The sequence below is a fragment of the Panonychus citri genome, unplaced genomic scaffold (genome assembly GCF_014898815.1).
Source record: "Panonychus citri isolate SS breed McGregor unplaced genomic scaffold, ASM1489881v1 Contig00001, whole genome shotgun sequence".
Taxonomy (NCBI): domain Eukaryota; kingdom Metazoa; phylum Arthropoda; class Arachnida; order Trombidiformes; family Tetranychidae; genus Panonychus; species Panonychus citri.
The window spans coordinates 698,566-713,695 of NW_026515406.1; the positions used below are offsets into that span (position 1 = coordinate 698,566).

A 15,130-nucleotide genomic window follows, 5' to 3' on the forward strand; every position below is an offset into this window, starting at 1 on the left:
TATTTTCTTTTTTGTTAATTGATCAATGGGCACCTAAAGAATATGGGTTAATGTTGGCTGCTGCTTCTTCAGATGGAGCTGTTAGTTTAATCTTTAATTCAGGTATGGATTGAGTCAAAAATATCCCTTCCAGAGTCAATGTCTCTAAAATGTTGGGATTTGTTGTTGATTAATCATTTTAATTGTTAATTGTCTCTGTAGCTGTTGGTTAAGATAATTAAAGATAATCGATAGAATCTGAATCAGAAATGTAAATAATTGATATAATTTAAAATGATTTTATTAAAACAAAAAATGAGTTAACGTTTTTTTAATATATCACAGACTTGTATAAATTTCTACTATTTATTGTAATAATTAGCTAATTATTATGATAATTATCATCATAATATCTTAACCTTGTTTTCCATTGACGATGATTTAGTTTTCCATCATTTGTGCCAGACAACAATTGATTGTGGATTTGTGATCAATTATTTTAATTTAAGTGATAAAACAGCAAAATCCATTTGTTCCAATTGTATTGGATAACTGGAAATGTTTAAATTTGATTGTAATACTTGATTTAATGAGAGACTCATTGTGGACATTGTTGGTTGAATTGAATTAAAAATATTCCTTGAAAGATGAGGGAGCAAAGTAAATGGATGAGATGATGGACAGGTAGATTCACAGGTAGAACCAAAACGATGGAGAAAAAGATAAAAGTCATTTTGAGTGTTTAAATCACTTCGGAAATTGAGAAGATGAACATCACAGGGTAAAGGTGATGACATAAATTGTAACGATCCTTGATTACTGGAAGATCCACTTTGCATAAGAAAAGGTTCATTGAGTAATTTGGTCAACTCTTGATGGACATGAGACGTTGGCTTAAGGGGATTGAGACCACGATTTTCAATTGAAACTCTAAAACGTTCACGAGTCCGTCGATGGTCAGTTATACCTTGACCAACACCTCGATTATCATCTTGAACCAACCGACGATCCAGAAAGACATCAATTAAACCTGCATGTTGACTGGTCACCCTAAGGGTTGAGCAGAAAGGACATTCAATCGAGTCCAAGAATCTTCTATGTACATTAGACTAGCCATTGGATAAACATTTCCTTGAACGGGAAGTTTTTCAAACCATTTACGTTTAACCATCTAAATGAACAAGTTAATAAAAGATTAATTAGAATAGTAAAACAATAGTTTTTCGTCAAGTAATTTACCTGGAAACCATTTAAATCAGTGTAAAATGTATTATCACTTTGAATGTCAGAAAAAAATCTTAATAAAAGCTCCTTATTGTCAAAAGAACCTCCTGCCTTGACCATATGAAATTCATTTTCAATCTCAAAATAAGGTTTTCCTCTGGTTAAGGTGATTGTATGTTGTAATTTTAATGAATTGTCAATTATAATCTCCATCCGACTGACCAAAGGACCATCAGTTATACGTATGGAAGGTTTTGAATAAGCCATGTCTTGAGCTTCAGCTGAGTCAGGTAGGAAAAGGTAAGCACCACTTTTTTCAACCTTTTTCCCACCAGGTCGAGTACCGTAGGTCATAAATTTTAATCTAAGGTCAATCGTTTTAAAAAAGTCACCTTGATGTAAGATCACTTTACGTAGCATACCATCAGCTCCGTTAAAGATCAATTTGATCCCTTCCATTTCTAATTCCATGGCGGCTGGAGGTGATTTAGATGTCGATTCACCAGGAAAATTGAATAAATAAGATGAACTCATTTGATAACTAGAGTTGGTGTCTAATGGATTAATTTCAACAGTATATTGGTTCAGAGAAACTGGACCTAATTCGGCAATGAAACAAGCTTCAACTACATCATCTCGAATAGTTTTATAGTCCCAGGCTAAATTGACTTGAACCTCTTCGACCATTTTACCATTGTGATCACGAATTATCCAATTAGTCACATTTTTAGGTACAAAGAGACAAATTAACTCTTGTCTTTCCATACCAAGGGAATTGTAAACAACAACATGTCTATGAGATACGAGAAAAAAAAAATTAGATGAAAACAAAAAGTTAGAGCAAATCAATTGGGAAACGAATTAAAAAAAGTCTTTTGTTTACCTTCGAGTTGATTGTTTGGTTAATTGTATCACATCTTTTATGGGTAATAATAAATTATGATTTGGAAAGAGATCAATCATTGTTAATGGCACAGAATTTTGATCATTTGAAGAAAGATGTAAAAGATAAAAGCTCATGGTGCTAATTATGTCTTGGCAATTTTGAAGAGAGGTTATCATCCTATTTGAAGAAGAAAAATAATTTTGATTAGTTTAAATCCAATTGATGAGAGCTTTCAATTTAAAAGTAAAGTTAATCACCTAAAACCATAATCATTGACAACAGGATCTTTTGCTGTACCTGTTATACCATCATGATGTTGGAAAATAGCTAAATTGGTTCGTGCAACATTTAAGGCATTTGATAATCTTAACTTAACAGTCGAATCAATTTCCGATATAATTGAACCAATTGAAAATATTATCTCAGCTGCTCGAACGTAACTTTCTAGGATACGATCTAAACGTTTAAAATAGGGTCGAGTTGTATAATAACCACTCCAATAGTTGTCATCACGATCAGCGTAGGTAAAAAAGTCACCACTCAAAGCGGGCATATCATTGAGGTCGAAAGATTCAAAATAATCAGAAAGAGTTCCCCACTTAATCTGTTATTAAATTCAAGGAAAAATTGGAACATAATTAGAAATGGAAATTTGATTCGATTGTTTCTATCCATCTTTCTCTCTCTCTATTATTTACTTCAATATTCCAATCCTTTCGTGAGTTCATGTAATCGAATAACTTTTGATAATTGTTCATTTGATTGTCCCATTCAATTAATTTGTCAAAACGAAAATCATCCCCTAAATTAAATAGATATAGAATAGAAAATAATTAGTCGATTGAATTTATGTAAATTTACGAAATCTTACCCAGTGGAACTAGTAAAGAATTTTTTCTGTACAAAGTTGCCTTTTTTCGATATTGTTCAGCTAAAAGTGTCGCTCGAGTGGCAACATTTTGATCGGTTATTCGTTGAGGAGGAACCTTCCATGGACAATTTAATCGACTTGGTGGTAACCTTTTGAAGTCGAATTGACAGCAAACCTTAGGATCAGGTCCACAAGTATGAGGAACATCGTAAGAATAGAAAGGTTCAATATGGCAAAAGATATCATCTTTAGGAGGTTTATTCGCTTCCCAGAATTGTCTCCATTTAAATTCGAGTAAATTTTGCTGAGCAAGATATTTTTTCACCGAATAGTGGACTCGTTGAATGACCATTCCCTTAAGACCCATTTTCTTTAATAAAAAAGCCATAGTAGGAGAAAGTCCAAAAGGATCAATAGCCCAACCATATCGAGGTTTATAATTTAAAACGTTTCTCAACCATTCATGACCATCAACCATTTGCGATATCATTGCAAAATAATGTGTATTGGCTTCATCATTCATAACCCAACCACCGGTGACGATTTCCAATTGACCATTGTCCAGGAGAGTTTTAATTGCTTCCTTACTATCTTCACTTTTAAGGGTGTCCCACCAAGCGGCAAAGAAACTTGTCTCAGCCCAGATGAAGGAAAGATTTGGATTGTCAACCAATTTACGTAATATATTGTTCAATATATGGCGGGTATGATCTCGAAGGTATTGATCAAAGGTTTTTAACCAACCAGGATCACAGTGTGAATGTGGCACCACGAAAATTTTCAATTTATTTTCATCACTCCAACGAGATGAATTTATCTTAATATCCCAACCCTGTTTCCAAACACCACCATTAGTATTTTCAAAGTCATTTGATTGATACAATTTTTCCATGGTTAAATTTAAATTGCTCTTGTAATTACTTTCCTCTTCTGTATAAAAAAATAACAAACAGAGATAATCATTTAGTATGAAAACAATCAGTATAATGAACAACTATTAATATAAATCGTGCTCAAGAAGAAATGATTTATTGATTGTTGAGAGAAAAAATTACCTGATTCTTTTTCACAATATTTAAATGGTAGAAGCATTTTTTGATCTGGATTTCGATAAAATTTCATATGAAGCGATTTGGAAACTTGTTCAATATTAGAACGAATATCGTCCAAAAGAATACGATTCTCTTTGAGGCCACCTTCCAATTCATGTAGTCGAACTTGTATCTCATTGGTAAGGCGATAATTAGATTGTAATCGATCCTTTTCTTGGACATCATGGAATAAAAATAAATAATAAAATGATCCACTTAGAAAAATCAATCCCATTAACCAAGATACATAGAGAAATTTAGATCTCTTCCTGAAAATCCTTAACATCATTGTCGATGATTGGTAAATCCAGTTGGATAATTGCTTGTGATTATTATTGATTAAGAGGCTAGAAGATTGAAATGAGAAAAGAAAAGAAAATCATAAGTTAATACAGAATAGGAACTGAGATTTCAATGAATATTGATCGATACTCATTAGAGGAAAAGGAAATTGAATTGTGTTAATAAACTAGAGGAAACAATAGGAAATGATTGACACAAGAATGAATGTTAATCAATCTTGTTAGAGTTCATCTAATGAAGCTTAATTATGGTTAAGAATGTCACAATTGAGGTGCAACAAAAACGATAATGCAAAATAAAAGGTAAGATTATCTGTTTGATTGTTGATAATAGTAACAGTTAATTGTTAACATTAATGAATAGTGAAGTGTAATATTAATAGTAAAAGTTAAAAATAATTTGATTGAGTTAAATGGAAAAAAACATTAAGCTTAATCGTACAATTAATCCTTAATATGGAAACAATCACCACAATTTTGTAAACACTTTCAATCATTAAGTTATTCCAATGTTGATAAAATACGAAAAAATAGATTGTACAAGAAAATTGATGATGATGGTTTTTGATTTAAACACTAAGGTTATCATTAAATTAACATGTTATTTTGTAAGCTGGTAATTAGTTAACTGATATTCAACATTATGTTGATGATGATCAAAGGTGACCTGATGTTCACATAAATTGTTGCCTGTGAATGTTTTTGGTAAATGAATAGTATTTGTAACAGTAATGATAAGTATAACAGTATCCAAAGGAGGAGTGGATGATGAGGAGATCAAAATTAATCCAATTGATTGAGAACTAAATCTTGATGAGAGAGAGAGAGAGAGAGAGAGAGAGTCAGTGAAAAAAGAGACAAGCTAAGACACGACGAAGATGTTAAAGATAAAATGTCTATGGAAACTGATTGTTGGTTATTAACAGATTAGAATACAATTGTCATCAACCACAAATTATCAGAATAGAATAGAACAAATTAGTAATGAAAAAGAATAGAAAAAAAAACAAGAGAACAGATTGACTATTCTCTCTTACTGTCTATCTTTCTGTCTCATTCCCATTCTCTGTCTATATATTTATCAATATAGATTATTAATCACCATGTTGATCAGAATATTTGTCGATCCATAGATATTCAATTTAAATTCAATTCATTACCTAAGAATAGAGACAACAATAGTTAATAGGGACACAATGAAATCATCAAAGAGTATAAATGATTGAAAGAAAATAGAAAAAAAAACCAACCTTTTGTCTCCTTCTCTTTTTAATCAACTAAAATTGTCGTTGAGTTGATTAACTTAATTGTCCTTTTTCTTACTTTCTTTTTATTCTGTTCTAGTCCCATAGTTACATTAACACCACACAAATAGAAGAGTAAACACAAATGTCCAATTAGTTAATTTAAATGGTAACAATTAGAAAAGATTGAAACAAAAATAAAAGACAAGAAAAAAATACAAAACAAATCACAATTTTGCCGAAAGGGAAAAAAACATATGATCATTTTTGCTTCTTTTTCGTCGACACAGAAAAAAGAAAGAGAACAAAATGTAGACACAGAAAAAGAAAGTGAATTAACTTTTTTTTGGTTACCTGATTTTGGAGCGTAATTGGTAAATTGGTTTGTTAATTTCTTTTGTTAATTGTGATTGTTTTTTATTCTAATTAAGATTTTCTCTATTTTTAAATAGTGAACCTCCGATGGATTGGACTCCAATCAGTTGACACGAAATTAATTAACTGTGATTAGTTAATTGGTTTTTTCATTTTCTCAAATGTTGTTGGTTAATAGGTTCACCTTTTTTTTGTTTACCTTTTTTTCATTAACCTTAAAGGTTTGATTTAATTAATCAACTGGTGTTAATTGTCTGGCGACTTGTATATCATCTTGTTGATTGTGATTAACTCAGCAAATTAGTTGATACTAATTAACCAACGGATTGTTTAGTATCCATGGAAGATATTTCTGGAAAGTGAATATACATTTCAAAAGATTCTCAATTTCATCTTGAATGTCGAAAATTTTGATTACTTGGACTTGATTAATCGACAATTAACAGAATTTGTATATAAATTGTTGCAGATTTTTTCTTCTATTCGAGTTAAAAATTTAATTGGAAATCACAATTGATTTATTGGAGTTTTTTACACCAAAGGAAATAGATTTGGAAAAGTTTAACATCAATAACAATTCAAGAAAATACATCAACTAAATTGTGATTAAATTGGTCAATGAAAGCGGTGGTATAACTATAATTAAGATTGAATAACGGATACAATTAAGATGATCAACTTCCTATTCTAATTGAAATGATTTTCTCTCACTGGAAAATTAAGGATTTCCAATAATAATTTAGAACCCAATTGTTCAATCTAGTGATTAAGTTGATTTTTCCCTTTTCCTTGATTTTAATTGTTGTGCTCCAAAGTGATTTATTCCAGTGATTAACTAACAATTAATCAGATGTTTACACTGGATGGTTTAATTTTTCATCATTACAATAACAAGATCATAATGTTTAATCATTATCATTAATTCAAGGTAAATTGTGACTTTGTAAACAAAAGTATAAAAAATCAAACAATCAGGAGATAAAGTAAATTACATTCTAATTAGATTAATAATTATAATTTATATCAATCAATAGGTTGATTAACTTGGCTTTACCTAGAAGTGACTTTCTTATTGACAATTAACATGAAACAATTAGTTTCAATTAAAAGGTTAATCAAATCAAAAAGTCTGAATTCTAAGTGATTAACCTTAATTTGTGTTCTGATTGTAACGATTGTAGATGTTAATTGTTAGATAGAAAAAGTTAATTAATGAAGATAAATTAGATCAATTACCGATTCAGTCAAAAATCATCAATCAATCAATTTAATGTCAAAAGGGTTAACTTGAAATCTTATGCAAAAGCGATTCAAGTAGCTTCTTATCATGGTGCCGATTTAATCGTTTTCCCTGAATCTGGTCTATTCGGTGCCATTAATCGTACCGTGGCTTCACTTAATTATGAATACATTCCGAACGCTAATGAATCAATCACTCCTTGTATTGATTGGAATGGCCAATCATCAATTGATTCCCTGTGTGTCCATTCATTAAGTTGTCTTGCCAGAGGTTTCAAGATTTACGTTGCCGCCATTTTGGGTGAAAAGGTTAATTGTTCACTTTCAAATGATCCAAATTGTCCAGATCATGGTCACTATTTATTTAACACTCAAATACTTATTGATTCAACGGGAAAATTGATTGCTAAGTATCATAAGTATCATCTATTTTTTGAGCCAATTCATAACATTCCCGTTGAACCTGAAGTGGTCACCGTTTCAACCACTTTTGGTAAATTGGGATTTCTTATTTGTTTTGATATTAATTACTTACAGCCTGCTTTCAATTTGATTAATAATCAATCGGTTGATACCATTTTATTTGGTGCTCATTGGACTGATGAGCTTCCCTTTCTTAATGCACATCGAGTTCAATCAGGCTTTTCAATTGAACAAAATGTCAACCTTTTGGCCTCTGGAATCAATGATTTACCTTTAGGTGCCGTAGGTTCAGGCATCTATCAAGCTGGAAAAGGTCCAATTGTTTACACTGCTGATATAATGAAAGGAGGATCTAAATTGTTAATTGCTGATTTACCCAAATCAAGACATGAAAATAGATCAATAGATTCAAGAACTGGATTGGTTAAAATAATTGAACACAATAAGATTGATGAATCAGATCATTTACCTTACAAACCATGGACATTGGAACTTGATTTATTTAATTATACCAAATTAACCCAACAATCAGACAATATTGTCTCCTGCAGTGAAAAAATTTGCTGTCAAGTTAATTACTCAATGACAAAATCAAGCTTTCCAACGACTTACTATCTATTAGTTAAGAGATGGATTCGACCAACAACCAAAATTTGTGAACAATTTTGTGGATTAGTAGCTTACAATTTAACCGATTATGCTTATATTACAACCCAATTATATATCCGGTTATAAATTCACTTGGTGTTATATCAAATTGACCGTTAATAATTTTGACCTCATCTTGGGATCTTTCCTCGACTGGTATTTCTTTGCCATTTATCGTGATAGGGTCAAAGGTTGACAGAGGAAGAGCAATAAAAAAAGGGACCTTATGATGTTTGGAGATTACAGAGATTTGATAAGTTCCAATTTTATTTGCAGTGTCGCCATTTTGAACCACTCGATCAGCACCAACAACAACAGCGTCAATTTTACGGGTTGACATTAGAGCGGCAACCATATTGTCACAAATCAGTTTACATGGAATTTTCTCTTTAACCAATTCAAATGCAGTTAATCGAGCTCCTTGATTGTAGGGCCGAGTCTCGGTGAAATAAACCATTTCCAATTTATCGGCCTCATGAAGAGCTCTAATTACTCCGAGAGCGGTTCCATAACCAGCAGTTGCTAAACTGCCAGTGTTATTGTTACAATTGTTTGGATGGTGAATCAAATGTTTGACAATTAAGAGTTATTAAGAATTGATCACATTAATTGAATTAAATGTAATTGTTTTCCATTTTGTTTATGTTACACATTAGAAAAGAAAATTTTTTATTCTTCTCTCATTCATAGTTGGCGGGTTTACTTTTTTTCTCTTTGATGAGCCAATCAGAAGGACTCTCGATGGAGACAGATGATTGTGAGAAATTGAATTGTAAACGTTTGTTGATTGTTTTCAATGTTTTATTGTTAATTGTTGACTGATTTTAATTATTATTTTCTTTTTTGTTAATTGATTGTGATCTCTATTTTCGATCTATCACCAGTTGCAGTTGAATATGGTTTCCATTGGGGAAGAAATTGCCACCGGTCATGAGGATATGATCCATGATGCGGTTGTTGACTTTTATGGAACCAAATTGGCCACTTGTTCATCTGACCGAACAATTAAGCTTTTTTCGATTGAGGCCAACAATCAGAATTTAATTGCTGTTCTTCGAGGGCATGAGGGTCCTGTTTGGCAATTGGCATGGGCTCATCCTGCTTATGGTTCTATTCTTGCTTCCTGTTCATATGATAGGAAAGTTTTAATTTGGAAGGAAACTGCTACTAATAAGTATGAAAAAGTTTACGAGTATAGTGGACACGAATCATCGGTTAATTCAGTTCAATGGGCACCTAAAGAATATGGGTTAATGTTGGCTGCTGCTTCTTCAGATGGAGCTGTTAGTTTAATCTTTAATTCAGGTATGGATTGAGTTAACATTTTTTTTCAGATTCTCTTTGGTACATTTTATTTTCTATCGAAATTGCAAATCTATCTGCTCTTTTACCTTTCTAATTGGCATTTTTTTCTGTTAAATTTCATAGGTGGTGGAGGTGATAATTCTTGGTCAACTAGAAAAATTCCAAATGCTCATGGTATGGGAGTAAATGCTGTCAGTTGGTGTCCCTCTCTTATTCCGGGAATGTCTCTCTTTCAAAATGATCCAAGTTCTGGTAAAACTCAGATGATTAAACGCTTTGTAACTGGAAGCTGTGATGGTTTAATTAAAATTTGGAAATACATTGATGACGAGGATAAATGGGAAGAAGAATCTAAATTGGAAGGACACATGGATTGGGTTCGAGATGTTGCTTGGGCTCCATCGATTGGTAAAAGTTACATTGCAAGTTGTGGTCAAGATCGTAGAGTCCTAATCTGGAAAAATGATGGACAATCAAATGAATGGAAATGTGTCCAAGTTATGGATAAATTTGAAGATGTTGTCTGGCATGTTTCCTGGTCAATCGCTGGTAATATATTAGCAGTTTCCGGTGGAGATAATAAAGTAACTCTATGGAAAGAAACCTTTACCGGTGATTGGATTTGTATCAATGAAATAGTAAACAAAGGAGCTCCCATTTAAAACCATAAATCACATACACATACACACACACAACAATCTAACCTTTATCACAAACATAAAAAAAGGTTAAATGTAAAATAATTATAGTATTTTTTTCCAACTCTTTCAAAACGAAATCTTTTTTTTTCTCACCCAAAAATCCAAAATCAGAGAACAAGAAACACATTTACCAAATTCGAAAATCTTTTTCTCTTTACTCTTATTTCGTCCCGGAAACAAAATAAAAATCCAATCGAACCAAAATGTTTACCATCTTTCGAATTTGCAATCAGGTCGAATTCGATAAAAAAAATGTGGAACGCTTCACGATTTTGCGTGTCATCCTTGCGCAGGGGCCATGCTAATCTTCTCTGTATCGTTCCAATTTTAGTATATGTCCCGCCGACACGGGACAACCAAATTCTCTCGTTGTTTTCTTTATATACTTCGAATGATTTTGTTCATTCACTTTTACGGTTTGTTTTTCTTTACGTGAGTTTTTCGATCAATTCAATTTTTTTCTTTTCGAATTTTGTCTCAATTGGTTGGATTGAGTTTTCCACAAGTTAATTTGTGTTTAATTTTAATTTTCTCACTCGATTTTTGGGTCAAATTGTTAAGTCAAGTGGTTCATTTGGTGATTAGATTTGCCGGTTAACTAACTACATCTGTTGGTTTTTTTAGGAACTTCAAGAGGAGGGAAAATTTTGGTTTTTGAATTTGACGCAATTTGTTTATTGTGATTAGTCAATTTTGTTTGTTTGATATTTAAATTTGATGAGGTTTTTGTTTAAAGTGATTGGCGGATTTATTTTGGTAATGATTAGTGGTGTTTGTGTTTTCATGGATTAATTATTTTCTTTTTTGCTCTTTTCTTTAAAAGTGGGTTTAAATTTGTGAGTTGATTAAAGTTGCTGGTGTTGTGGAGGATGATTATGATTGGGAGTTTTGACTGATTTTTTTTGCAATTTGTTAGTAGAATTGGTTGTTTCTTTTGTTTGTTTAAACTATATTTCACCAATAACTTCTGCAGAAGAGAAATCAATCATCTTTGGGAATTTATGTTTCTTTCTCTCTAATTCATTTTGGGTCCAATGGAGTAGTTTAAGAAGTGTAATTATCTTGGGTTGTTGGACATCAGCGGATCCTGATTGTTCTTGAAGAATTATACTATTTACTTCTAGAGCTAATTGTTGTCGATGTTCTATGTGAAGTAGATCAGCGTATGGTGAGCTCAATGGTTTATCGAAAGCAAGCAAAGCTAAGGTTCGCTCTAGTTCATGAAGTTCCAGATATTCAGAGTCAACGTTCAACTGTTCCTGGGCAAAGGTTAAGGCTTCCTCAGTTTTCTGTTCTCTAATCAGTTCGATCAATTGTTGTTGCTAAAAAGAATAATAAAAAACCACAATTAAAAGAAATACAAGTTAGAAGTAAGAAAAAAAGCTACAACAGAACAAGTGACAAATGAAGTTGATGATAAATTTAAAAGGAAAAAGAAAGCAACGTTAATGAATGAGAGAGAACTATGTACCTGTAGTTTGAAATAGAGGCTCCTATTTTGATCAATTAACTCAGGGTAATATTGATTAATTAGACACAGAGCATATTTAATTTTACCATCTTCAATTGCTTCTCTAATTTGAATCCTTTGTTCCAAGAGAATATTGAAATCAGCCAAATCAGCATCGTTTTCTGATCCTTTAGGTCTTTGCATGTTCAGACCTGCTTCTTGTTTAAATTTTTCTGCAGCTTCTTTAAATCCTTGAGCAACTAGATAATCCATAATTAACTGATTGATTTGATATCTTTTCACAGGTAAATTGTCCATGATGAAGAATTAGAAAAGAAAACAAAAAAAAAGAAAGAAAAAGGAAAAACAAATGAAAATGAATAAACAGATAAAATGATAAAGAGAAATAGAAATAGAAAATAATTTCTATCAACAATTAACTTGCAATAAATGTTACAAGCGAGAAGTTAATCAGTTGAAGAATATGATTTAAATATACTATGGGTTCTTTTAAATAAGAATCAGTAACAATTAAAAAGTAACAATTGGTGAGATTAAATAACAGAAACAAAAGAAAACAAAAGAAAAGAAAGACAAATAGAAAGAGAGCAAGTCGGAATTGGAGAAAAGAAAACATTTGGATCTGATCCAAGATCGAAAAAAGAATCGATATGGATCCGGGATCTTCTTCTTTTTCCGCTTAAATTATGAAGATTATTTTAATTGTTCAATTGATTTGTAACAAAATTAGATGAGATTTTCACTATTAAGGATCACCGTTGATTAGAAAAGAACCGGCGCTTATGAGTTTATAGATTAATCTGAAGCCTTGGCTTTTTTTATTCTATTCAAGTGTCTAAATTATTATTCTTGTCAAACAATCAAATCTAATCAAGTTTTATAATGATTGAAATTCGGGTCTGATTGTTTGGAAAGAAGAAATGATCTGATGATGCCAATCGATATACAAACTGTGTAAGTTTTGTTTGGCGATATTAAGAATATGACCACAAGACCTGCGTATGCCCGGAATCATGGACTATTTGTTACTTTCATGGAAGAAGTTGCCGCTTTGCTGAGCGCGTTTAACAACTTTAGATCTGATTTTTGGTCTGACTATCATTTTCAGCGCCGGGAGTTTACTAGGGCAAGATTTCATGACGATCGAAAAAGTCAAAATTTTTTCAATGGCCAATGGATCAAGTTCTCATCTTTGAATGACAATTACTCCGATCAGTCCTACGTCAGATCAAAAAACGAATTAGCTCAATCTACGCAATAAAATATGGACTTTTGAATGGCCGAAAAAAACTTACCAAGAAATCCTTTGCATCCAAATTTACCATTTTCCGACTTTGAAAGGTCATCGTAGAAATTTAAGTTTTGTGGTCATATTCTTGATAACGCCAAACAAAATTTACACATTTCGTCTATCGATTGGAGTCATTAGATCGAAAATTGAACGAATAGTTTTCGCGAAATCTGCTCTCAAAAGTGGAAATGGTTGGTTATTCCTGTATGGAGCGGAAGTAAACTTAATATTTTGCTTTCCAATTTAAACGGCTACCGATTGGGATTATTTCATTTGTACCGAGAATCACATTTTGATAAACTTATTTGGGGTCAATTATTTATTCCGAGTTAGACCTCCTCACTCATAGTGGGAAAGATTTAAAATCTTCTTTTTCTTTTTTCTTAAAGTTTTCTTTTCATTTTCAAAACTACTAACCTGTGAGGATAAATTATGAAACTTTTGGTCAAACCTTCATAAAACCGTACTGAATTTTCCTGTGAAATTTCATTTTCTGATATTTAACACGTGGGAGACCATTGCATACAAATTTCACATCATTAAGGTCAAAAGTGGCGTTAATATATTAGATCAAATTGACCTGAAATTAAAATTTTTCAAAATATTTTTTTTTCGATACTTTTAATATCTTGTCAGTGGATTCTCAGATTTTTATAAAAATAAATTTTTCAGAATTCGCTTAAAAAACTGATCTTAATTCAGTGTTTCAATTGGGAACCAGATTGTATTCAACCAATATCGTCTTGAGAATTCGTTCCCACTTGTCCAATCTCGATTTTTTTCCAGAGTCGGATGAAACATTTCTAATATTAAAATCACCAGCACACACTAACCCATCCACTGGTGCGTATTGGTTTCCATCGGCGTCTTCCTTCCCTTCCACTAGCGACGCAATGACGGACAAAAACTCTTTCAAATTCGAATCATCATTAACGGGTCTTCTATGAAGATTGATGATGGCCATTGAAAAAATTCCATTTCGTGAATTTTCCGAACGCAACCGCACTAAGTTACACTGGATGTCCAATCGGGTACATTGATAAGTTCTTATGCGGGTGACTTTAGCTTGAGCGACAAGTGTGACTAGCTCGGTGCCATGGAGTCTATACATGAATGAGCCCCGAGGATCGTTTGCAGCCCAAGTTCTGGTCAAATCACTTCCAAGGGCTAACATGACGCTAGTTTTGACTTCCTGAAACGACGCGATCACAATTAAATTTCGATCGCGTGACAATAAATGGTCAATTGAATTCCAAAATACATCTTTTTGGTGATAACAGTGAGGAAAAGAAATTTCATTTTAACTAAAAAACAAAGATAAATGATCAACTGTATTTATCAAAATTAAAATTAAAATGAAAATTAAATATTCGAAAGAGAATATCAAAGCGGGAAATTCTATGAACGCGATATTCAAATTACTTACTACTTAGATGACAATCCCAACGTATCTCACCATTTTTCACCATTTAATCGACTTGTTTTATTTAACAAGAGGTGGTGAAAAAATGGTGAGATACGAAATTATATTGGGATTGTCAGGCAAATAATAAGAAGAAAGAAAAAGGATAAAAGTAAAAAAAGAACAAGAACTTTAATTGTAATTTCGTATCTCACCATTTTTTCACCAACTATTGTTAAATAAAACAAGTCGATTGAATGGTGAAAAAGTGTTGAGATGCGAAATTACATTGGGATTGTCAATAAATGAATTTAACTAAATATAAAAGCGCACGAAAGTAACCTGAGACAATCCTTAGCTATTTTCTTCATACATTTTTTTTAATTTGTATACATTCAGTTTTAGTTTCATCTGTGTTTTTATACATTCAGTTTTAATTTTAATTAGTGGTTTACAAAATGTCCTTTACAAGGTGAATGTTTTATTGAAGGCAATGGGCCTATTGCCAAGTGTCACTTTTGAGAATACAATAAGGCATTGAAAAAGCTTCTTTAGGCCATGCACCCCGATAAAGCGAACTCTAGTTTACAGAGAGTTCACAAGATCGGACCATTCGATGTTAAGCAATTCATTGAGCTTAACTCAAAAATAAAAAAAAATTTCAAGGTGAATGGGACT

At 32.0% G+C, this 15,130-nt stretch overlaps 4 protein-coding genes and 1 non-coding gene across 5 annotated transcripts; 2 read left to right on the forward strand and 3 right to left on the reverse strand.

The window, feature by feature from the left end:
• Window positions 1-262: 262 nt before the first annotated feature.
• On the reverse strand, window positions 263-5,829 carry LOC128393539 (alpha-mannosidase 2-like). The gene is given in 11 exon segments (XM_053353743.1): window positions 263-1,027; window positions 1,030-1,150; window positions 1,219-1,996; window positions 2,087-2,266; window positions 2,347-2,693; window positions 2,788-2,891; window positions 2,961-3,890; window positions 4,016-4,398; window positions 4,796-5,162; window positions 5,456-5,513; window positions 5,604-5,829. Coding segments are annotated over 8 exon segments (3,339 nt in total). The 5' UTR covers window positions 4,341-4,398; window positions 4,796-5,162; window positions 5,456-5,513; window positions 5,604-5,829; the 3' UTR covers window positions 263-473.
• On the forward strand, window positions 4,952-8,514 carry LOC128397174 (pantetheine hydrolase VNN2-like). Its single transcript, XM_053357862.1, has 2 exons — window positions 4,952-4,969; window positions 7,200-8,514. Exons 1-2 carry the CDS (start codon window positions 4,952-4,954, stop codon window positions 8,367-8,369), a joined length of 1,188 nt encoding a protein of 395 aa, XP_053213837.1. The 3' UTR covers window positions 8,370-8,514.
• Window positions 8,515-9,025: 511 nt separating this feature from the next.
• On the forward strand, window positions 9,026-10,431 carry LOC128394145 (protein SEC13 homolog). The gene is made up of 2 exons (XM_053354443.1): window positions 9,026-9,587; window positions 9,711-10,431. Exons 1-2 carry the CDS (start codon window positions 9,179-9,181, stop codon window positions 10,247-10,249), a joined length of 948 nt encoding a protein of 315 aa, XP_053210418.1. The 5' UTR covers window positions 9,026-9,178; the 3' UTR covers window positions 10,250-10,431.
• A 105-nt stretch (window positions 10,432-10,536) lies between these two features.
• LOC128386723 (U6 spliceosomal RNA) lies at window positions 10,537-10,642 on the reverse strand. Its single transcript, XR_008324914.1, has one exon. It is a non-coding gene; the product is annotated as a U6 spliceosomal RNA (small nuclear RNA).
• Window positions 10,643-10,933: 291 nt separating this feature from the next.
• On the reverse strand, window positions 10,934-12,314 carry LOC128394227 (glucose-induced degradation protein 8 homolog). The gene is made up of 2 exons (XM_053354561.1): window positions 11,760-12,314; window positions 10,934-11,610 (listed from the first exon to the last, which is right to left on the reverse strand). Exons 1-2 carry the CDS (start codon window positions 12,054-12,056, stop codon window positions 11,236-11,238), a joined length of 672 nt encoding a protein of 223 aa, XP_053210536.1. The 5' UTR covers window positions 12,057-12,314; the 3' UTR covers window positions 10,934-11,235.
• Window positions 12,315-15,130: the final 2,816 nt, after the last annotated feature.